This window comes from Nyctereutes procyonoides, unplaced genomic scaffold, assembly GCF_905146905.1.
Source record: "Nyctereutes procyonoides isolate TBG_1078 unplaced genomic scaffold, NYPRO_anot_genome, whole genome shotgun sequence".
Classification (NCBI taxonomy): domain Eukaryota; kingdom Metazoa; phylum Chordata; class Mammalia; order Carnivora; family Canidae; genus Nyctereutes; species Nyctereutes procyonoides.
The window spans coordinates 52104778-52127818 of NW_026575046.1; the positions used below are offsets into that span (position 1 = coordinate 52104778).

The window sequence follows — 23041 nt, forward strand, 5'->3', positions numbered from 1 at the left end:
TTAAAAAAATAAATAAATAAAAGAGATACGGATATTGGCATGGGGAGGGGAAGGACAGTAGGTCCAGTAATGAAAGTATAGAATATTTGGGGAATAGAAGGCATAGGTTAGTGTGTTTAGAGTTTAAGATGCTTTAGAGAAGAGGCATTGATAGTGACAAGGAGGATTTCTGGATTACTGGTGATGTTTTATATTTCTTAAGCTGAGTGGCAGTTACATAAGCCTGTTTTCTGTATGATTAAAAAAAATGAACTGTACACTTAGGATGCTGTACTTTTCTGTGCGTTTGTCATGCATCAATAAAACTGTTTACAGAAAAAATAAAAGAAAGAAAGAGAGCATTTTGAGAGTTAGAATAAATAGTTTGGGTCTGAAACTAAGAATGGTCAGGTGGAACCACCTGTAAAGTACCTCACAGGCTGTGCTAAGGAGATTGTTCTTTCTTCAGCATTATATGTGAATGTTATAGCATTTAAGTAGTAAGAAAAAATGGGGGCTGAAAGCTTATTACATTTCTAAGTCATTAAAACCATAAGTGTGAATGATCCTGCCCAAGTAGAAAGCATCTGTAGAATGAGAAGACGACCAAAAGTACTCAGGGGATGCCCACATCAGAAAACTACTGAGGGTGAGGAGGAGCTAGTTGACTGTGAATCCAGGGAGAGTGGGGTGTCATTAGCAGGGGCAGATGTGGCAAAGAGTCTAAGGACGTTCTGGGATGATAAGAGGCTGTCATATTTGGCAGTGAGAAAAGGCTTGACTTTCTGCCAGAGGATACCACACTAAACCTGGTTGAATGGCCAATGGATAATAGTATACACTTTTTACAGAAGTTTGATATCCATGGGAAAGAGGGCAGTAGCTGAAGGGGGGATATTACAGGATCAAGAGGAAGAACATCTTGTGCGTTTGTAGGATAAATGTTAAGAACCATGTAGGGAAATAAATTCCTCCAACAGAAGAGGGGATAATTAGTGGAGTACAGTTACAAAGACAGTAGAGAATAATCTTGAAGAGACAAAAAGATAAGATAGGAATGTACCTTGGAGTTGCGAGGCAAGATGAGGAAGCCAAAGTTTTTTCTTTAGTGAGAATGATGGAGGAAAGGTGGTTTCTAACTTGAAGAGTAAAGAGTATAGGTTTAGAGTATCTGCTGTGAGAACGAGACAGAATTAACTTGTGTTTGAAAATAAGTGGCTGTGTCATATTGAGTTTTTATCTCCTCTTTCAGCCACTACTTTTCACACTGTGGGAACAAACGCTGGAAGGCACGATAGTGGTGGGGTTAATTTTGCCTCCTGCGCAGTGGCCTTTTGATCATCATGGGAAATAGTGCCATCTGGCCCTACAAATGAAATTTAGAAAAAAATTTTTAGATATGTGTATATCTCTTATCCTGATCTTAGAAAGATCTTGCCTTTTATGCAGAAATCCAATTTTGCTAATCTTTATTATAATGTGATTTTCTATGAACAAATTAAGGCAAAGACATTTAAAAAAATTAACCTTACTGAAGTATAATTTACTATAAAATGCACTAGTTTTAATGTATGTTTTGATTGGCTTTGCTAGAATTTATATACACCGATTAACCACAACTACAATGAAGATTTAGACCATTTCCATCACTCTAGAAAGTTCCCTTGTACTTAGTCCCAGTTGATCCTTATGCCCTTCACTCCACCCCAGTTTTTTCAGGTAAACAACGATCTGCTTTCTGCTACTACACATTAGATTTGTCTTTTTGAAGAGTTTCATATGAGTGGAACAAAATGTATGTAGTTTTTTGTGCCTGGCTCAGCTTAATGTTTTTGACACCTGTCTATGTTGTGTGTGTATCCGTGTTCATTCTGTTTCTTAAAACAGGTTTATTGAGGTATAGTTGATGTACGATAAATTGTACCAAGGGTAGTTTGCTAAATCCTTACATATTTGTTACATATACCTGTGAAGCCATACCTCAGCATAGCCAGTTTGAGATTCAACAACATTTTCGCAGGTTATAGTTACAGCTGAACTGTTATTTGTTATAGCTATAGCTGAAGACCAGAGAATTCAGCTGTAACAATCAGAGTTCTTTCCTTTTTATTGCTAGGTAGTATTCCATTGTACAGATGCTTCACAGTTGGATTATTCATTCATCTATTGATGTACATTTGAGATGTTCTCAGGTTGGGGTATTATTAATAAAGCCACTGTGAACGTTCAAGTCTTGGTATGGACACGTTTTCTTTTTACTTGTGTTAAATTAAGTATCTAAGGTTGGAATGGCAAGATAGGTATATGTTTAACTTTTTAAGAAACATCCAAAGTGTTTATACCATTTTACATTCTCATTAGTAATGTGTGAGGGTTTCAGTTCTTCCACATCTTCATCAACACTTGATGTTGTCAATCTTTTAAATTTTAGCCATTTGGACAGATGCATAGTGGTATCTGATTGTGGTTTTAATGTGCATTTCTTTTTTTTTTTTTTTTAAGATTTTATTTATTTATTCATAGAGGCACACACACAGAGAGAGAGAGAGAGAGAGAGAGAGAGAGAGGCAGAGACATAGGCAGAGGGAGAAGCAGGCTCCATGCAGGGAGCCCGATGTGGGACTCGATCCCAGGTCTCCAGGACCACACCCCAGGCTGCAGGAGGCGCTAAACCACTGCGCCACCAGGGCTGCCCTTAATGTGCATTTCTTAATGACAGATGATATTGTGCATCCTTTTTAAAAAAAAAAAAAAGATTTTATTTATTTATTCATTGGATACAGAGAGGCAGAGACACAGGCAGAGGGAAGAGAAGCAGGCTCCATGCAGGGAGCCCGATGTGGGACTTGTCACGCCCTGAGCCAAAGGCAGAGACTCAACCACTGAGCCACCCAGGCATCCCAGATACTGTGCATCTTTTTAATGTGCTTTTTTGCTGTCATCTTTGATAAAATATCTGCTCACATCTTATTTTGTTTGCTTGTTTATTTTATTACTTTTGAGTTATAAGAGCTCATTATACATATCCTGGATACAAGTTCCTTATTAGATCCATACTTTAAAAATTATTCTGCCAATCTGTGGATTGGTTTTTATTTTCTTAATCGTGTATTTTGAAGAGCAGTTTTTAAAATTGTAATGAAGTTTAATTGTAATGAACAGTTCATCAGGTTTTTTTTAGAGCTTTTTGTTTTGGTGTCATTGGAGAAATCTTGTATAACCCAATGTCATAAAGCTTTTTTTTCTTTCTAATGAAAATTTTATTGTTTGCTTCACTCTTATGTCTAAGGTCTATTTTTGAATTAATTTTTATATATGATGTGAGATAAAGAGTTGTTATTTTTGAGGGTAGGAAATTTTACCCTAGTTTTTGTCAAGTTTTGAATTGAGTAAGAATAAGGGAGTCTTTTCTTTTTTAAAGATTAAATTTATTTATACATGAAAGAGGCAGAGACATGGGCAGAGGGAGAAGCAGGCCCCGTGCAGGGAGCCACATGCAGAACTCAATCTCGGGATTCCAGGATCATGCCCTGAGCCGAAGGCAGACGCTCAACCACTGAGCCACCCAGGCATCCCAAGGGAATAATTTCTTAATGTTTGCAGCTCACCCTATTTTCCTAATGTGGAGTGACCACACTATAATTTAGGTTATTCCAGCTTAATATTGGCATCAGATAGTAAGTAGTTTGCTTGTTTCCAAATGCATAATTAAGAATTTGTCCTAAAATCGTTATTAGCTGAGTGATCTTACTGTTTATAGGTTAAATGGGTTATTTTAATGATTTCCTATTTTCAGCAAGTGTCAGGCAAGATTTATGTTCAGGTCTGTGTCTCAAGCCTGGGCTCTTTCTCATACGTCATATTGCTCTCAGAGAGAGGTAGTTGTTTGTTGTTTTTTTCCCTATTCTTAAACTCTATATTACCAAAATCCTCAGACATTTAAAAAAATAGAACAGTATAAAGAATTCTCATGTATTTATCATTTAGCCTTAGTAGTTACCAGTTTTCTGCCTCTGTTTACCTATATATTTCAAAAGTCCAACACAACTTAAAAATATATATTTAATGTGTAGCAGAATTATACAGTAACTTCCATGTGTCACCTACTGCCCCTTCCCGTTATCAGATTTTCCCATTTGTCTCAAAGATGTCCTTTTCAGTATTTTAATCAAGATCCAAAAAAGTCTGTCTTTATTGTATTTTTTGATGTCTCTTAAATTTCTTTTAATCTGCAACGGTACACCCCATCCTATTTTTTGTTTAGACAGTGGTCATTTGTCCTGCTAAATTTTCCATATTGCAGATTTGGTTGATTGCATCTTTGAGGTGTCCTTTTAAGTTGTTCCTCTATCTTTCCTATTTCCTGGGAACTTGTAGCTAGATCTAGAGGCTGGATTAATATCAGGTCAGTTTTATTCTGGCAGGAATGTTTTATAGGTAATATGTACTTCCTGTTGTGTCATATCAGCAAAGCATGTATTGTCGAGAGTTTCTCACTTAATGATACTAAGATTTTTCAGTAGGTTCATGTTGTTGGCCTAATTAGTCTGTTAGAAAGTTCTTTAGTGTGATTTATATTAAGAAATGCATGTTTTGGTCTTTAGCTTGTGACACAGAACTCCCAAAACCTTGGCCTCTCCTAAGTGGTGACAATGATTAAAAAGATGTCCTTTGTGTATGTCTATGTGTATTTTAGTATGTTAATAAAAGACACACCTAAGATGGGAACTTGATTGCCAGGAGAATCAACCTTAAGATTAGAGGACTGGAGCTTTCAATCCTATGTCCCACTCATCTCTAGGGGGGAGATGGGGCTGGAGATTGAATCAATTCCCAGTGGCCTGTCATTTAATCAGCCATGCTTATGCAATGAAGTCTCCATCAAAACCCAGAAGGATGGGTTTTGGAGAGCTTCTGGTTTGGTGAACATGTGGAGATTCAGAATGAAGTGATAACCCTTGGAGAGGGCATCAAAGCTTCACACCCTTTGTTCATACTTTGCCCTATGCATCTCTTCCATCGAGCTATTCATGAGTTATAACCTTTCATGATAAACTGGGGATCCAGTAAGTAAAATGTTTGAGTTCTATGAGCCATTCTAGCAAATTAATCAACCCAAGAAAATAGGGGTTGAGGGAACCTCTGATTTGTAGCCAGTGAGAAGTATAGATGACAGTCTGGACTTGAGACTGGCTGGCATCTGAAGTTGGTGGCCAGGGGCAGTCTTAGAGAGTTGAGTCCTTAACCTGTGGGATATGATGTTACCTTCAGGTATATAGTTTTATTTATTTATTTATTTATTCATTCATTCATTCATTCATTCATTCATTCATTATTTTTTTATTTTTGTAGGGATTTTATTTATTCATTCATGAGAGACACAGAGAGAGGCACAGACACAGGCAGAGGGAGAAGCAGGCTCCATGCAGGGAACCTGACGTGGGATTCGATCCCAGGTCTCCAGGATCTCGCCCTGTGCTGAAGACGGCACTAAACCGCTGAGCCAGCCGGGCTGCCCCCAGATATATAGTTTTAGAATTGAGTTGAATTGTAAGACCCTCAGCTGGTGGAGAATTACTTGGTACGAAGCCCCCAAACCCCACTCCATATAGGAGTGTTGTGCAGAATTGTATGCTCACAAACTTTTTCGTCTAATGGTTTTGCATTGGTTGAATTCTTGAATTTGCATGAATTTATTACCTTCTTTTTGTTTCCCAGGAATCCATACCTGTTTTGTTTGTAAGCAGAGTGGGGAAGATGTTAAAAGGTGCCTTTTGCCCTTGTGTGGAAAGTTTTATCATGAAGAGTGTGTCCAGAAGTATCCACCCACTGTCATGCAGAACAAGGGCTTCCGGTGCTCCCTCCACATCTGTATAACCTGCCATGCTGCTAATCCAGCCAGTGTTTCTGCATCTAAAGGTAGGGGTTTCTCACATGGACTGACCTAATTGTAGAACCTTGCATTCATTGGCAGTGTGATTTCCAGATGCAATGTGGCATGTCTCTTCATGTCCTCTCTAGCTTTTGTCAGAGTATCAGCATTTTATGCGAGAGAAAAAAAAAATGATGGACTAGTCCAGTAGTTCTCATGTTGTATTCTATGGAGTCCTATTGTTACATGGTGGTTTCAAATATTTGGATTTCATGTGATACTTAGTTTGAGAAAGTGTTCTGCTGTATGTGTTCTTTTCCCTTCTCCATTAGACCAAAGTGTATTCTTTACCTGTGGACCCCTTATGTCCATGGTTGTCAGATGTGATATTACTCAGAGATGAATTTAGGGCAGAATTAAGGTTTTTGTTTTGTGTTGATTTTTTTTGTTTGTTTGCTTTTTAAATTGGAAACTTGTATCCTGAAACCTTTTTTCTGCTTTATAGTTAGGTTGAGAACTAAGGTTTCCAAAACTGACTGTGGATATATAGATAAAGTCAAGTTTTCAAGTCTATTCTCATTGGGAAAACAATCACTTAATTCTGTTCAGTGATAATGGGATCTCTTACTAATTTTCCTAAACCCAATACTGTGTTTCTACTGTTAAATGCTTGTGTGCTCAAAGAGCCCCTACTTCTCCCATAGGGGATTGAGCAGGAAAAATTTGCCAGACTTTTCTTCTAATTAGACTGGCAGTAACCTTTTATATGATTTCCTGAGCCTATAGATTTCATCACTTACGGACAATAATTTCACTTGCTTGATCAAAATTACAGTTTAACCATCAGTTTATCTTCCCCTTTTCAGTTACTATTGTGGATTGCATTTAGCTGGTTTAATAATGGCTTTTAGTTGGTGATATATGTTAGAGGACATATTTTATCTTAAAGAGGGTGGAAAGATTCATTCACCTAAAAGTTCAGGCTTTAAGAATCACACAGTACCAGGCAATGAAAACAAGCATTAGTCTTTCTCCCAGCTGCACATCTCCCCTATTTAGTTTGAGGCTAATCCAAGGTTTCCTAGGAGTCCGGGCAGTGGATTGAATAGGGCTTTCCTTGGTGAGGCAGGCTCACTTAACAGTTGTAGGATCTGACTCCTTGTGGCAACTTAATGCATAGCTCCCATCTGAACTTTTCATAGTGAATTGTGTGTTTTATGATCCCTGTCCTAGTAGTGCTGCTATTAGTGACATTTTCTTACTGACAGAGATTTCAGTAACTCATGTCGTTTTTATATTCAATCTCTTTGTTTTTCTTTTGCTCTTCTGGTTTTTCTGTTTCTCATAATTTTAGGTCGCCTGATGCGCTGTGTCCGCTGCCCTGTGGCATACCATGCCAATGACTTTTGCCTGGCTGCTGGGTCCAAGATTCTAGCATCTAATAGTATCATCTGCCCTAATCACTTTACACCTAGGCGGGGCTGCCGAAACCATGAGCATGTTAATGTTAGCTGGTGTTTTGTATGCTCAGAAGGTAAGATATGACTGCTTAGTGTATGAATGGTCTAAAGAGAGATTAATACAATATTCTAATTGCAACAAAAATTATTTTCTTCACATTACCACTAGAGAAATATTGGGAAGTAATGTCCTGAATTAATGACAACATAGCAGAACATTTAAACTTGTTGTTTTCCCCAGTAGGGAAAGCTTTTATTTTTTTATTTTGAATAATGACCTTATTTTTCTTAAAATGACAACAAATGAGGGGTACCTGGATTGCGCAGTAGGTTGAGCATCTGACTCTTGGTATGTATGTATGTATGTATGTATTTATAAATTTTGTTTCAAAGATTTTATTTTATTTTATTTATTCATGAGAGACACACACAGAGAGAGAGGCAGAGATGCTACACAGGCAGAGGGAGAAGCAGGCTCCATGCAGGGAGTCCGATGTGGAACTTGATCCTGGGACTCCAGGATCACACCCTGGGCTGAAGACAGGTGCTAAACCGCTGAGCCACCCAGGGATCCCCTGACTCTTGGTTTTAGCTCAGGTCATGATCATAGGGTTGTGGCATTGAGCACAGTCTGCTTGAGCTGTTCTCTCTCTGTGCCCATTCTTCCTCCCCTGCTCCTGCATGCATGCCTATGCACGCTCTCTCTCTCGCTCAAATAAATAAATAGATGTTGAAAAAAATAAATGATAACAAATGAAACAAGAAAAAGACAAAGGAAAGGAAATAAAATCACCCTTGGAAAATGGAATTTGATCAAACAGTACAAACATCTAGTTAGAAGATGGGTAGGTTTGGGGGACTTCATGTACAGCATGGTAACTATAGTTAACAATACTGTATTGTATATTTGCAAGCTGCTAAAGAGTAGATCTTAAAAATTCTCACTACCACCAGAAAGAAAAAAATTACAACCATGTGAGATGTTAGTTGTGTTTCCTAACCTTATTTTGGCAGTCATTTCACAGTGTGTACATATATCTAGTCATCCTGTTGTAATTTTAACCTTCTACAATGTTCTATGTCAGTTATATCTCAATAAAGCTGGGGAAAAAAGGAAAAGTAAATTGGAGGTAAATAATAATACTAATAAATAAATAATCCCAAATTGTCCCACCTGCCATCAGAAAAGAATATTGCCTAATTTTAAGTGATACTACCTAAGACATTTGCACATGTACCCAGAAAGCAGGGGTAGATAGCTACATAGAAACAATTCTAGAAGATGAGATTATATCATACAGTTGGTTTCTTTTTTGTTAAATCATTTAATTATTAATTTAAAGGGAAGAAAGAAAGGGAAAGTGAAGGAATTTATTATGAATGTCTGTCAAATGTTTCTTCACCATAGGGATATTAATTCCTAAAAGTTCTTCTAAAGTGGAGGAAAAATAAATTTTTTATCTTTTTTTTTCCTTCAACTTAAAACGTACTTCTCCTGTAGAATGGTCAGTGTTAGGCTTCTTAAATACATTTACTTTCCATTCTTGACAGCCTGATTTTTACTAGTGAATGATTAGTAACCATCACTAGTCTGTTTACTCTGGTGCTTTTGTAGTTCTGATTTCCTTATTTTAATTTTTCTCATCCTAGAGGCTGAACCTCTAGGAAGCACCCCTTGGAAGTATAATTCCCTGCTTGAGGCTATTTGTCATTTGCCTCTATACTAGAAGCATATGTTGGGTTAGCACAAATGTTTAGGCTACAAGTTCTTTTTTCTTAGACTGTTGTGGACATTACTTCACTATTTTTTGTTTATTTGAGGGTAGGGGGAGAGAGAGCATGTGTGCCAGCGGAGGAGAGCGGTAGAGGGAGAAGGAGAGAGAATCCTAAACTCCACATCCAGCTTGAGCCCAACACAGGGCTTGATCTCATGACCCTAAGATCATGAGTTTGGCTGAAATTGAGTCCTGCTTCACCGCCTGAACCACCCAGGCGCCTCCTGGGGAATTACTTGAAAAGTCGAAATGTGTAATTGAATGACCATGCTTTTTGAGAAATTTGGATATGCTAAATAGTGCTAAAGCCAAAAAAGGCTTTTTGGCTGCTTTATGTGATTGAAAATGAATGGTACATGACAATTTAAGGAAAAGTTACGCTTAACTGAATGGAGTTTGCACCAGGACATTGTTTGTATCCTCAAACTATGCTGCTAATATAAAAAATAAATAAAAAGAATGTTAAATGCAATAGTGTGAATAGAAAGGGAACTTTTGGTAGAGATGTTTAATTCACCAGTGGACATTCTTTTCGTTCTATAATACCTACTCCTTACTTATAACACTGTCTTGTGGTAAACACTGCTGCCTATTTGTGGTATCACCCTTCTTTTCTTTAGAAGAAAGTTAAAGATAAGAGTTTGGTATTTAATAGCATTTAAATATAACTTTCTAGGGCAGCCCTAGTGGCGCAGTGGTTTAGCGCCACCTGCGGCCTGGGGTGTGATCCTGGAGACCCGGGATCAAGTCCCATGTCAGGCTCCCAGCATGGAGCCTGCTTCTTCCTTTGCCTGTGTCTCTGCCCCCCGCACCCCCCCCCCCCCATCTATCATGAATTATCATGAATGAATAAATAAATAAATCTTAAAAAAAAACTATTATGCCAGCCTTAGACTAAAAACAGGTTTCTGGGAAACTGAAGTGTAGCTCCCAAATTTTTTTTCATTTCTTGGGAGATGGGATGATAACACAGTTTCAGCATCAGACCATTTCTTTCTTTCTTTTTTTTTTTTTTTAAGGAGAGAGAGAGGGAGAGAAAAAACGTTATGAAGGTTCCATGCCCAGCGTAGAACCTGACCTGGGGCTCAATCTCACAACCCTGAGCCGAAATCCAGAGTCAGACACTTAACCGACTTAGACAACCAGGTACCCCAGCACTAGACCATTTCTAATTCTATAGTGGGATGAAATGAATGACATGGTTTAGAGTGAGGGTGCCCATGTTATAGCATTCCTGACATGGAGCATCCTAACTGAACAGCTATCGAGTCCAATAATGGATACTCATAATGATAACTAAGTCCCCTAGAAAACTTAATAGCTGTAGCAGTGGCCCTCAAAGTGTGATCCATGATCCTTGTAAAGGGGTGAGGACCCAGAGACCCTTTTAGGGGCTTCCATGAAGTTGTAACTCTTTTCATAATAATAATAATATTATTTGCCTTTTATAGTTTGTTGACATTTCACTGATCGTTCAAAACCAGCTGTGGGTAAAAACTCCTGGCACCTAATACATATCAAGGCAGTGGCTCTAAACCCTACAAGTAGAATCATTGATTGTATTCTGTGTCACCACACACTCTTCAGTTAAAAAAAAAAAAAGTTTCACATAAGAATGTCCTTGAATAAAATTTGATTTTATTAAATATCAGCTCTCAGGTGAACATTGTTTTAACAGAATAATGATAAAATAGAAAGTACACATGTAAGTGATTCTGTTTCATACTGATAGTTATCTTAAGTAAAGCACTCGTGTAGTTGAGTGGCACCTGGGTGGCACTGTCAGTTGAGCGTCCAACTCTGAGTTTCAGCTCAGGTTGTGATCTCAGGGTTGTGAGATTGAGCCCTTGTGTCTGGCTCCCCACTTGATGGGGACTCTGCTTAGGATTTTCTCTCTCCCCTCTCCCTTTGCCCCCACCTCAGGCTATCAGCTCAGCAGAGCTTCTCCATCTTCCTCTGAGCCTCCCCCTCATTTGTGCGCACACGCTCTCTCTTTCTCTCTCAAGTAAATAAATCATTAAAAAATAAAATATTTGCAAAAATGTAAAACACTGAGTTAACAGTTTTTTATTTTGGAAGATATAGTTATTTTTTACAAAAATGTTATATAATAGATTTACAGTTATTTTTAAGTGAATTAATAAATATATATTTTTAAAAAGATTTTATTTATTTATTCATAGAGAGAGAGGCAGAGACACAGGCAGAGGGAGAAGCAGGCTCCAATGCAGGGAGCCCGATGGTGGGACTCGATCCTGGGTCTCCAGGATCACGCCCCAGGCTGAAGGCGGCGCTAAACCACTGAACCACCGGTGCTGCCCGAATTAATAAATATTTTCGATTTTTCTTAGTTTTGGTTTCTCATTAGTAAGTTCAATATTTTTAGCCTACATAAACAACATTTCTTTGGGAATGTCCAGGATACTCTTTAAGAGTATAAAATTGTCCTGAGTCCAGAAAGCCGGAGACCTGCTTTCCCACTAAGATTATCCTGCTATTAGACAACAGAGAAAAAGTAGGGCCTTAGGACATTTTTGCCCATGTATAAGAGAAAGCTGAAGGTGATCATCCAGAGTAGGATAATAATACGGTAAGTTGCTAAATTGAAAGGAACCAGTTCCTGGAATTCAGCAATATTTTTAAAATTTATTTTCTCTTGGGGCACTTGGGTGGCTCAATTGGTCAAGCATCTGCTTGTCATGATCTCAGGGTCCTGTAATTCAGCCCTGTGTCTGGCCTCCCTGCTAAGCAGGTAGTCTGCTACTCCCCCTCCCTTTGCCCTTTGCTCCACTCATGCTCTCTCTCTAAAATAAATAAAATGTTTAAAAAGAATTTATTTTCCTTTACCTCTCCCACAAAATATCAACTTTTTCCTCTTTTTTTTTTGTTTTGTTTTTGTTTTTTTAAAGATTTTATTTTATTTATTCATAGAGACAGAGAGAGGCAGAGACACAGGCAGAGGGAGAAGCAGGCACCACACAGAGAGCCTGATGTGGGACTCGATCCCGGGTCTCCAGGATCACGCCCTGGGCTGCAGGCAGCGCTAAACCGCTGCACCACTGGGACTGCCCACTTTTTCCTCTTTTGGTTTCTTTTGATGGTTCATGTTGTTTTCCCTCTTCTGTCTTACTTGTCTTTCTCCTATACTTTCTCCTTTACTGCCACCAGATAAAGTCTCCTGCCTATTTCCCATCCATTTACCCACATTAATCATGTTGTTTTCTTTTCTCATATTTCAACTCATAATCACATTATGTTCTTCCCTACAAAACTGTTTGCCACTATTTCCCCTCAGCTCTGTCCATAGCCTTTCTTCAATGAGTATTCTTATGTGCAGATGTCTTTTTTTTTTTTTTAAGATTTTATTTATTTGTTCATGAGAGACATGGAGAGAGGGGCAGAGGCTCCATGGGGAGCCTGGTGTGGGACTTGATCCCAGGATCCTGGAATCATGGCCTGAGCCAAAGGCAAACGCTCAACTGAGCCACCCAGGTGCTGCCCCTATGTGCAGATTTCTTTTTATTCTGTATAACCTCCTTTTAAGGTCTAGTGCAAAGGGCTTATTGTAAATGAAATATTTCTATTCTGTTACAAAAGCCTGCTTATTAGTAAAAAGAAGATTTTTCTACCAAGTTCATGTGATTGGCAAATCACACAGTTAATGAGATTGTGACTCAGCAGATAACTAAGCATAAATAGGAATGTTCTAGAAGGTATGTCATTGAGGCAGGTAAGTTATGTGACTCTGCATCACTCTTAATGTCCCATGCTAAGATTGTTTGACTTATCCTACAGAATACACAAGAATAGCTAAATAGGAGTTTCAGAGTATAGAATACAGGCTATATGTATTGAGTAAGCAGGTTCATCAAACTTTTTTTTTTTAAGATTTTATTAATTTATTCATGAGAGACACACAGAAAGAGAGGCAGCGACAGGCAAAGGGAGAAGCAGGCTCCCTGAAGGGAGCCTGACGTGGGACTCTATCCTGAGTTCCCAAGATCACGCCCTGGGCTGAAGGCAGCGCTAAACCACTGAGCCACCTAGGCTGCCCCAAACTTTTTTTTTTTTTTTTTAAGATTTTATTTATTTGAGAGAGGGAGAGAACATGAGTGGACGGGCAAGGGTCAGAGAGAGATCGAGAAGCAAACTCCCTACTTAGCAAGGAACAGGAGACTCAGAGTTCGATCCCAGGTCCCTGGGATCATGATCCTCGATGAAGGTAGATGCTCAACCAACTGAGCCACCCAGGCACTCTTCAAACTTGTTTTGTAGCAACAGACTTTTTCCAAGTGAAGTATCCCTGAATTCAGCGTCAGTATCCAACAGATAAAAGGAGAGCTTCTCTAATTGAAAAGCAGTTGGGTCTTAAGTACACAGTTCTGACTTCAAGAAAATAAACCTCTCAAAGCTTGTTTTAAGAGCTTGCTGCAAATGATTGAGAAAAGGAAAAAGTCAGGATGAGTAGAAATTGTATAAAGATGATGTCACAAAGTTCAGTTTTTTTGTGGGATATTACGAGTCAAAAAGGGCACAGTGAAATCCAGATGGATGAGGACATATACTTTGCTAAGGTCTTATCCCCCAGTAACTCTTCAGGATAAGACTTGGAGTTACATGCTTGAGTCTAGCATGTTTGAAGCATGCTTATTTCTTACATAAGATAATAGGGTATTATATTCCTTAAGTATGAATTCTCTTCATCTAAAAATTTTTATAGTCTGCAACCATGAGGATTTCAGCTTCAGATATATAAATTGAATCACTTTGAAAATCTTTAGGAAGTGAAAATTCTTTTTTTTTTTTTTTTAGGAAGTGAAAATTCATTGTCATTGCAATATATGTAATTATCTTGGTGTCTGAAAACCTCAGTGGAGAGGGGAGAACATTTATTTAACTGAAGTTTAGGCAACAAATCACATTAGTACCTGTGAATTTTGTCACCAGTGAAAATCACAGATGTTTCAGTTGTAAATACTTTAAAACATTTTGAGGGCAGCGTGGTAGCTCAGCGGTTTAGCACCTCCTGCCGCCTGGGGTGTTGATCCTGGAGACCTGGGATCGAGTCCCATGTCAGGCTCCCTGCATGGAGTCTGCTTCTCTTTCTGCCTGTGTTTCTGCCTCTCTGTCTCTCTTTCTCTCTCTCTCTCTCTGTCTCTCATGAATAAGTAAATAAGATCTTTAAAAAAAAAAGTAAAACATTTTGAGATCATTGTTTCTGCTAGATCTTGTTATTTTTGTAATACAAAGAAACAAACAACTCTAATTTCCTGTTCTATTCTTTTGATAATTATATGTTAATATAACAGCATCCTTTTAATCTGGATTTATAAATGTTACGCTGATACTTAAGTATAAGTGTCAGATATTATTCAGGCCATTTAATCACTTGTTTAGTCTTCAAATGTGGTTATATTTACTGTTTGTTGTGGAAAATTTAGCTTTTTTTTAAGTGAAGAGAAAGAAAGAAATGTGTATATGCACATACTTGACTTTATTAAGAGGTTGACTTCTGATCTCACTGCCCTAACCTAATTTTGCCAATAAGATCTCATATTTATTTGCTGTAAATCTAACAAACCCTCAAGTTGTGTTTCACAGGATCATTGGAAAGAGAATAGTGCTCTTACAGAAAAGTGTTTCTGAATTAATTAAGTTACCACACCCTTGGCTGGGACATAAATAATTGGTTAGGAGCAAAAGCTGTTTCAGCTGGGTCATTATTTGTAGCCTTGTGATTCTGAGTTCCAGATTCTTTGATTCCCACAGGAGGCAGCCTTCTATGCTGTGATTCTTGCCCTGCTGCTTTTCATCGTGAATGCCTGAACATTGATATCCCTGAAGGAAACTGGTATTGCAATGATTGTAAGGCAGGCAAAAAGCCGCATTACAGGGAAATTGTTTGGGTAAAAGTTGGACGATACAGGTGAGTGAGCATGAAGGAGATTGGCACTGATTTCTTTTACCATCTCATCCTCTGTTTCTTAGGATCTCAGATACAGTGCTTAACTCTTTTCTATTTTTTTGTTAATAGTTTATCCAGTTAAGTAAGGTCCTCCATTAATTTTTCACTGTAAAAGAAAAAAAACTCATTTTTATGTTTTGTGATTAAAGGAATAATATATATTCTCTGTAGAAAATTCATGAATGAAAACAAACCCATAACAAGGAAGATAGGTTGCTAAATTTTGGCATATGTATTTGGAGACACACAATGTCACACACCCTCCAAATAATTGGCCTTGGAGTTTATACTCAGTTTTGTGTCTTTTCCTTTTTGAAATTATTTTTATTGACTATGGAACATATAAAAGAATATCGTAAGATGCATGATTTAAAAGAATCAGAAAGGACTATCTATGTATGTACTTCTCATTTAAAGAAGTAGCCTGTTGCTGGTACTTTTCAGGCTCCCTCCCTGAACCTCACTGAGTCCATTCTCTTCTCACCCCTAGAGATAACCACTATACTACATTTTGTGTTTTTTAATCCTTTGCCTTGCTGTAATGGTTTACCACATGTATAATATTTTGTTCTGTGTGTTTTAGATCTCTTCATAAAGAAATTGTTGCTATATTTTCTTGCAATTTGCTTTTTTCATTTACTGTTATGCTGCTGAAATTTATAGTAGTTAGTGCAATGCTCTAGTTCATACTTTGCTGTTTTACATTTCTTTATATAGCCTTACAATATAGTGTGATTCATTTATCCTTTCTTCTCTTTGAATTATAAGCATTTTGTCAATGATCCTTAGTATGCATGCACAGGGCAGCCCTGGTGGCGCAGTGGTTTAGCGCCACCTGCAGCCTAGGGTGTGATCCTGGAGACCCTGGATCGAGTCCCACGTCAGGCTCTCTGCATGGTGCCTGCTTCTCCCTCTGCCTGTCTCTGACTCTCTCTCTCTGTGTCTCTATGAATAAATAAATAAATAATCTTTTTTAAAAAAAAAGTATACATGCACAGTTTTTCTAGGAATAGGGGTTTCCATCTTAAATAGCTAATGCCAAATTGTCTTCCTACAGTGGATATGTAAAGCATTAATTTACATGCTTTTTATCTTATTTTGGGAGGCATTTCTAGTTGTCATTTTTCTATACCCCTCACGATTATTCAAAGTTTTCCTTTTTAAAGGCCAAAATGTATTTCAATGTATCATATACCATAGTTATTTTATCATTCCCTAAGTGTTGAACGTTTACATTATTTCCAGGTTTTCAATCTTTTTTTTTTTTTATTTTTTATTTATTTTTATTTTTATTTTTATTTTTTCAGGTTTTCATTCTTAAAGATAATACTTCAGTGAACATGATAGTCAAAGCTTTGTTTATATCTTCTATGAGATAATTGTTATTTATTGTTAAATTATAATTTCCTTTTATAGATTCCTTAAAGTAGAATAACTGAGTCTAAAAAGTGTATATGTGAGCACATCTGTGAGAGTGGGCATTTTCAGATTTTCAGCACATACTACTTATTTGTTCTCTAGTTATATTGTAAAAATGCACTAGTTTGGACTTTCATGTAGATAGATGTTGCTATTCCTTATTCCCGTCCTAAAAGATAGGTCATTTTCCTGGTGTTTTGCAGTCTTCTAAAGTCTCCTTGTTTTCACCTTTTCCAGGTGGTGGCCAGCTGAGATCTGCCATCCTCGAGCTGTACCTTCCAATATTGATAAGATGAGACATGATGTGGGCGAGTTCCCTGTGCTTTTCTTTGGATCTAATGACTATCTGTGGACGCATCAGGCCCGAGTCTTTCCCTATATGGAGGGGGATGTGAGCAGCAAGGATAAGATGGGCAAAGGAGTAGATGGGACATATAAAAAAGGTAACTTTTTGTTTCTCAAGCCAACACAGACATTTGTTGCCCTAGTACCTATTCTGTTATGTATTAGAATTCACATATATTCCATTAGCAGCTGTGTTGCACTCTCTGGGGCAGCTATAGGATTTTACAGGAAAGTTCATCCACATAATTCACTATTTTTGAGCCTAACCTTTATGGAACTGGATTTCCTTGGGAAGTTTTTGTTTTATCAGTTCTGTTTTCTCATCATCTCGTTAAGCACTGCAGCTTTGGAACTATTTTATAGCTTAAACCCTGTGGTTTACTAGACAAGAGTCAGAATCTTTGGTAGAATTGTGTTTGTTCCAGGGAAGTTACAGAGAAGTTATAGAGCAAAATTAAATAGTGAAAGTCAAAGCATAAATGTTCTGAATCAAAAGATTTTTTTTTAAGCACACCCAGCAGTGAAGGGGACATTTGGGGTAGGAGTTGAGTCAACTATGAGCCTTAGTTTTCTCTTACTATATAATTAGTAAAGGTTGCTCTGAGAATTCAGTGAGATAATAAAAAAAAATCAGAGCACATAGTTGGTATCCCATAGTGATAATTATCTTCTTCCTTTAGCTGTACTTTAAAAGATAGCATAGGTATTTCTTGTTAATTTGAATATATTTGGACGCTGAAGAATAGAAGGTTTTGTATGGTGAGGTGAAGATTCTAAGTACGTAAAACTTTCTCATAAGGTAAAGATTCTAAGAAAGGTCTAAGCAGGTGAAAATTCCTGGATGGGGAATGAGAATGATTACTATAGGGAACAAGTTTCAGAAAGGTTCCATTTGCCTCATGTCACTTCAGTGGGTCCTCACTTAGTTGTTGACCATGGGGTTTCTGTGTAGGTAGGGGCGATTAGTATTAACACTATAGGAGCTTGGCTTATAGTTTTATAGTCTTGGATGGTCAGGGAACAGTTGACCACCATCTTTTCCTATGTAGAGGTGGCCATCACAGAGGCTCAAGGGAGAAGAAGTTGTAGGGAATACCACAGATCTTCTGCTGAAGTTCTGGGATTCTGCTCTTTCTGTGCCTCAACTCTGGGCTAACTGCATGCCTCTGCCTTCAAGGAATGCATGGATGGGGGAATTGGACACAGACACAAGCAGTTCAAAATGCTATTCATTGAGTGTTGTGGCAGAACTGTGCATGCTATGGGAGCAGACCAAGAAGAAGCATAACTATGCTGGGAATCAAAGTTTGGAAGTCACAGATGTTTTTTTTGTTTTTTTTTCCAAGAAACTTTGAAGAGTGAACCATAATAATAATAGTTATTTGTTGTTTGTCAGGCCCTGTTCAGTTTGTCTTCTGCTTTAAGTCCTTATGGCAGCTATATAAGTTAGATGTGCTTGTCCTTATCTTACAAATGAGGAAATTGAGGCACATAAAAGTTAAATTACTTGTCCAAGATGCCAGTGCCAGTAAGTGATAGAGGAAGGTTTCAAACTCTAGTAGTCTGCCTCTAAAATCTAAACTCTCACCCCCATACTGACGGTGAAGAAGTTAACAAATGAAAATGTTGCTGACAAGAAGACAGCACATGTGAAAGCATACATTAAATCCAACATGTTGAGTGAGTGACCTCTAGCTATGTGGTATAGTTTAAGATGGGTTTGGGGGAACATAGGACTGTTAGCCAGAAAAGGTGGTAGGTAACTTACATGATCAGGGCAGAGTTTCTAGAAATCTTTGAATAGAGTTTTGGGACTGTAGAAGGTTAGAGGCTGCAGCCAGGGCTGTCTGTGAGATAGCTGTTTTTGAGAGTTCCAGGCAGTCACAGTGAAGTGTTCCTGGGGTAGAGAGGATGATGGGTACTTGAATAGACGTTATAGACTAGGCAGGACATGCTGAATAATAGAATGAAGAAAGAAGCGGTTACTGAAGAAAACTTAAGTTCAACATCTGCCTTTGGCTCAGGGTGTGATCCTGGAGTCCTGGGATTGAGTCCCCATCGGGCTCCCTGCAGGGAGCCTGCTTCTCCCTCTGCCTGTGTCTCTCTCTGCCTCTCTCTGTGTGTCTCTCATGAATAAATAAATAAAATCTTAAAAAAAAAAAAAAGAACTTCTCAAACTCAACACCCAAAGAATAAATAATCAATTAAGAAACGGGCAGAAGACATGAACATCACTTGGCATCAGAGAAATACAAAACCACAACGAGATACCACCTCACACCAGTCAGAATGGCTAAAATTGACAAGTCAGCAAATGACCTGTTGGTGAGGATGCAGATAAAGGGGAACACTCTTAACACTGCTGGCGAAATGCAAGCTAGTGGAACCACTCTGGAAAACAGTTTGAAGGTTCCTCATAAAGTAGAAAATGGAGCTACCCTATGACCCAGCAGTTGCACTACTAGGGATTTACCCCAAAGATACAAATGTAGTGATCCAAAAGGACACCTGAACCCCCTGTTTACAGCAGCACTGTTCACAGTAGCCAAATTATGGAAGGAGTTCAGATGTCCATCAACAGATAAATGAAGAGAATGTAGTATATGACATCCTGCCATTTGCAACAACATGGATAAGGTGAAGTCAGTAAGTGAAAGAAGTCAATCAGAGAAAGTAAATTATCGTATGATCTCACTCATAAATGGAATTTAAGAAACAAAACAGAATCATAGGGGAAGGGAAGGAAAATAAAAGAAGACAAAATTAGAGAGGAAGCCAAACCGTAAGAGACTATAAATCATTGGAACCAAACTGAGGGCCACTGGAGGGGAGTGGAGGGATGGGATAACTGGGTGATGGGCATGAAGGAGGGCACATGATGTAACGAGCCCTGGGTGTTATATGCAACTGATGAATCACTGACCTCTACCTTTGAAACTAATAATATACTATATGTTAATTAATTGAGTTTAAATTAAAAATATTGAACTTGTAAAAAAATGAATGAAATTGGGAATAGAAAAAAAAGAAAAGAAAAGAAAACTTAAGGACTCCAGGCAACATAAACTCTGCTAGATAGTTAACATGGAAATTCAGGAAAAAGGATGTTTTCTTTAAAGAATTGACAGAATATGAGGAAAGCTACAGAGAGGAAAGAGTTAAAAGAACTGGAGTTCTTTTCAGAGTTTTTAATCTGAGTTATAAAGAATAAATTTTTAAAAAGGAATGAAGTAAAATTTTGTTTTAAGTGGAAAAGAATGAGAATCTTAAGATTTTGTTGGAATTCTAAAATGTTACAAGTAATAAAAAATAAATAAAATGGTACCATTTTTAAGCATAAAACTGTATGGGACTTGAATACAAATCAGCTATGAAGATCTGTGTATTATTACAGCTAATAGTTGATATTAACAGATTGAATCTTAGGAGAGGAATAGGACGGATAGAGAATTAGGCAAGAAGGAAAAGAAAACTTCCAACTTTGAATTTTTTCCAGAGGAATGCAGCAAGTTACTTGGTACCTAGGAGACAGAATGTTTCTGGAGGCAGGAGGTTCAGAACTGAGGAAAGAATTAGGCTTAATTAAGGACAGTGACTTTGCTGAGCAAATGTAGTCTTGTTAGCAGATGTTATTTGTCGGCTTTTTCAAATGGTTTAGCTGGATTTGTTTTTGTTTTAAATTTTCCTCTGAAGGTGGTATGTAGTGCTAAATTATGTTTTGTCTTAATGCTATATCTAAATACCCTGGGGATTATAAATTAACTTGAAAATAGCAGTCCTATGTTCTTCTTAGTTTTCCATATAGTGCCGGCTGGTTTTTTAAAAGATTTTATTTTTTTGAGAGAGAGTGTGCACTAGCAAGGGGGAGGAGCAGAGGGAGAGGGCGAAGCCGACTCCTCGCTGAGCAGGGAGCCTGATGCAGGGCTTGATCTTAGGACTCCAAGATCATGACCAGAGCCAAAGGCAGATGTTTAACTGACTGAGCCACCCAGATGCCCCAGTACTGGCTGATTTTTGTCTAAAATATGGAACTTCTCCAACTTTAAAGGGAAAAAAAGACAATTCCACACAAGATTAAGTGACTTGTGCTGTGTGTTTTCTTAGCTCTTCAGGAAGCTGCAGCAAGGTTTGAAGAGTTAAAGGCCCAAAAAGAGCTCAGACAGCTGCAGGAAGACCGAAAGAATGACAAGAAACCTCCGCCTTACAAACATATAAAGGTGAGAAAAGATCACAGGAGACTGACTGTCTGTCTAGGAGAGACTGTGTTATAGAGTGCTGTCTTCCTGCTCTGTTCATGAAAAGGTTTGGAAGCACAAGCACAGTTGCTGTTAGATAGAGGTATGAACTTGAAAGAAGATGAGTAAAGGTTCCAAAGCACTTTCCTAGCCCATTGTCAGCACTTTACATAAAGTCAATTGTGTGTTGATAACTTTTTCTGTTGCCTTGGAAAGTCTTCTTTAGAAATGGGCTGGATTAGATTCTGTGCGCAGGCAACATCTTGCAGTTTGAAGGAGATTCAAGAACCGTGATAAAAAATGATAAATAGCTCTGAGATAATGTGAATAACATACATGGTAAGTCTTCATGGTAATGGCTGATACTAAAGATACTTTAGGTAACCAATATGATTAGGTTTCCCAAGGTCAGGAGAATTCCTGGTAGGTGTACCTAAGCCCTAATGTGTCTAATAAAAGAGTCATCACCATTTATCATCTGGGTCCAATGGACCCTTTGTTTTTTGTTTTTTTTTTTTTTAATGTTTTAAGTCATTTTTATAAATAATTTACAGATGTAAAAATACGGAAATAATGAACAAATTTATTAGACATTTTAGTAAGTACTTACTAAAACCTCTTTAAAAACCTTTTTTGAAGTTGTAATGTTCAAACATCAGAAAACATGAAAGAATACTATTAGATCTATTAGCAAAATGAGACTGCCTGCGTTATTATATAGTATTTGTAATGATGTCATTCCTGAATAAGAATACTGTATTTCTTCCTCTAATAGAAAGTCATTATGAGTTTCTGAAATCTTAGAACCTGAGTTTTCACATAGAAATCAATTTCACCACCACCTTTAGAATCTAATGTGGTCAAATACATCCCAAGTAGTCCATGGGACATACTTAAACTAAAAAACTTTTTTAAAAAAAAATCTGAAATTCGGATTTAGTCAGGTGTCCTGGAGTTTTATTTGCTCAACAGAACGACCCTACTAAAAGCAGACTACAACCGTACAAAAGCACACTACAAAATTTTTTTACTTTCTGGAAAGATGATTTAATACTTTGGGCAGTGCAATATGGAAACTAAAGTGTGGCTGTTTCACTGTTGCATGCATTAGCTTTTGTGATTGCATCATTTTTCTGTTCTCTTGTTAGTTTAGTCTTTTTTGGCATAGGTAGGAATCACTGAGTAAATAGGAGTAACCATGAAACAGTAAAATGTTATGAGATACAGGAAATTGATAACACTAAACTTCCATAATATAGCTTAGATTTTTCAAAGGGTTTAATGGATGTACATGGTAGTTGCAGAATAGAATGGGAGGGTTTTTAATTTTTTTTTCCTTTTTTAAAAAAATAAGTTTTCTTTTTGATCTTTAGAAGACCTCTAAGAAAGAGCATGGAGTCCTCAAAAAGGAGAAAGTAATCTCATTCCCACAGTCAGAGATGTCAGATAACAGCAAGGGAGGCATTTCAGAGTAGCACGTCAAGCATAGTGAGCTCTTAAGAAAGCAGCTTCCTGGGAAGGAGTGATCTAAATCACAGAATTTAGAAGCCAGCTTTTTTGCTCCATAACCCTTCCCCACCTCTTTCAAAACAAATACATTTCGTAGAAAAAATTTTATTTTATTTTTTAACTTATTTATTCATGAAAGACACAAAGAGAGAAAGGCAGAGACATAGGCAGAGGGAGAAGCAGGCTCCAGGCCAGAGAGCCCGATGTGGGACTCGATCCTGACACAGTGGATCACGCCCTGAGCCAGGGGCAGGCGCTCAACCGCTGAACCACCCAGGCGTCCCAAGAAAAAATTTTAGAAGGATTGGCAAACTCTACAGTCCATGGGCCAGATCTGGCTTACTATGGTTGGGGGGATAAAAGAATGAAAATAATATTTCCAGGGACATGAAGATTATATGAAATCCAAATATCAGTGTCCATAAATGAAGTTTTATTGATATTTATCTATGCTTATTTAGAAATTGTCTTTTGGAAGAAAA

General features: G+C 37.8%; 1 protein-coding gene across 9 annotated transcripts in view; it reads left to right on the forward strand.

The window, feature by feature from the left end:
* NSD1 (nuclear receptor binding SET domain protein 1) overlaps window positions 1–23041 on the forward strand; it is a 152664-nt gene that overhangs the window by 114492 nt on the left and 15131 nt on the right. For all 9 annotated transcript variants that reach the window (XM_055325648.1, XM_055325651.1, XM_055325654.1 and 6 more), the window contains 5 exons: window positions 5698–5898; window positions 7206–7385; window positions 14856–15012; window positions 16708–16913; window positions 20920–21032. In XM_055325648.1, the coding sequence (XP_055181623.1) occupies window positions 5698–5898; window positions 7206–7385; window positions 14856–15012; window positions 16708–16913; window positions 20920–21032 (857 nt within the window). The remainder of the gene's footprint in view (window positions 1–5697; window positions 5899–7205; window positions 7386–14855; window positions 15013–16707; window positions 16914–20919; window positions 21033–23041) is intronic.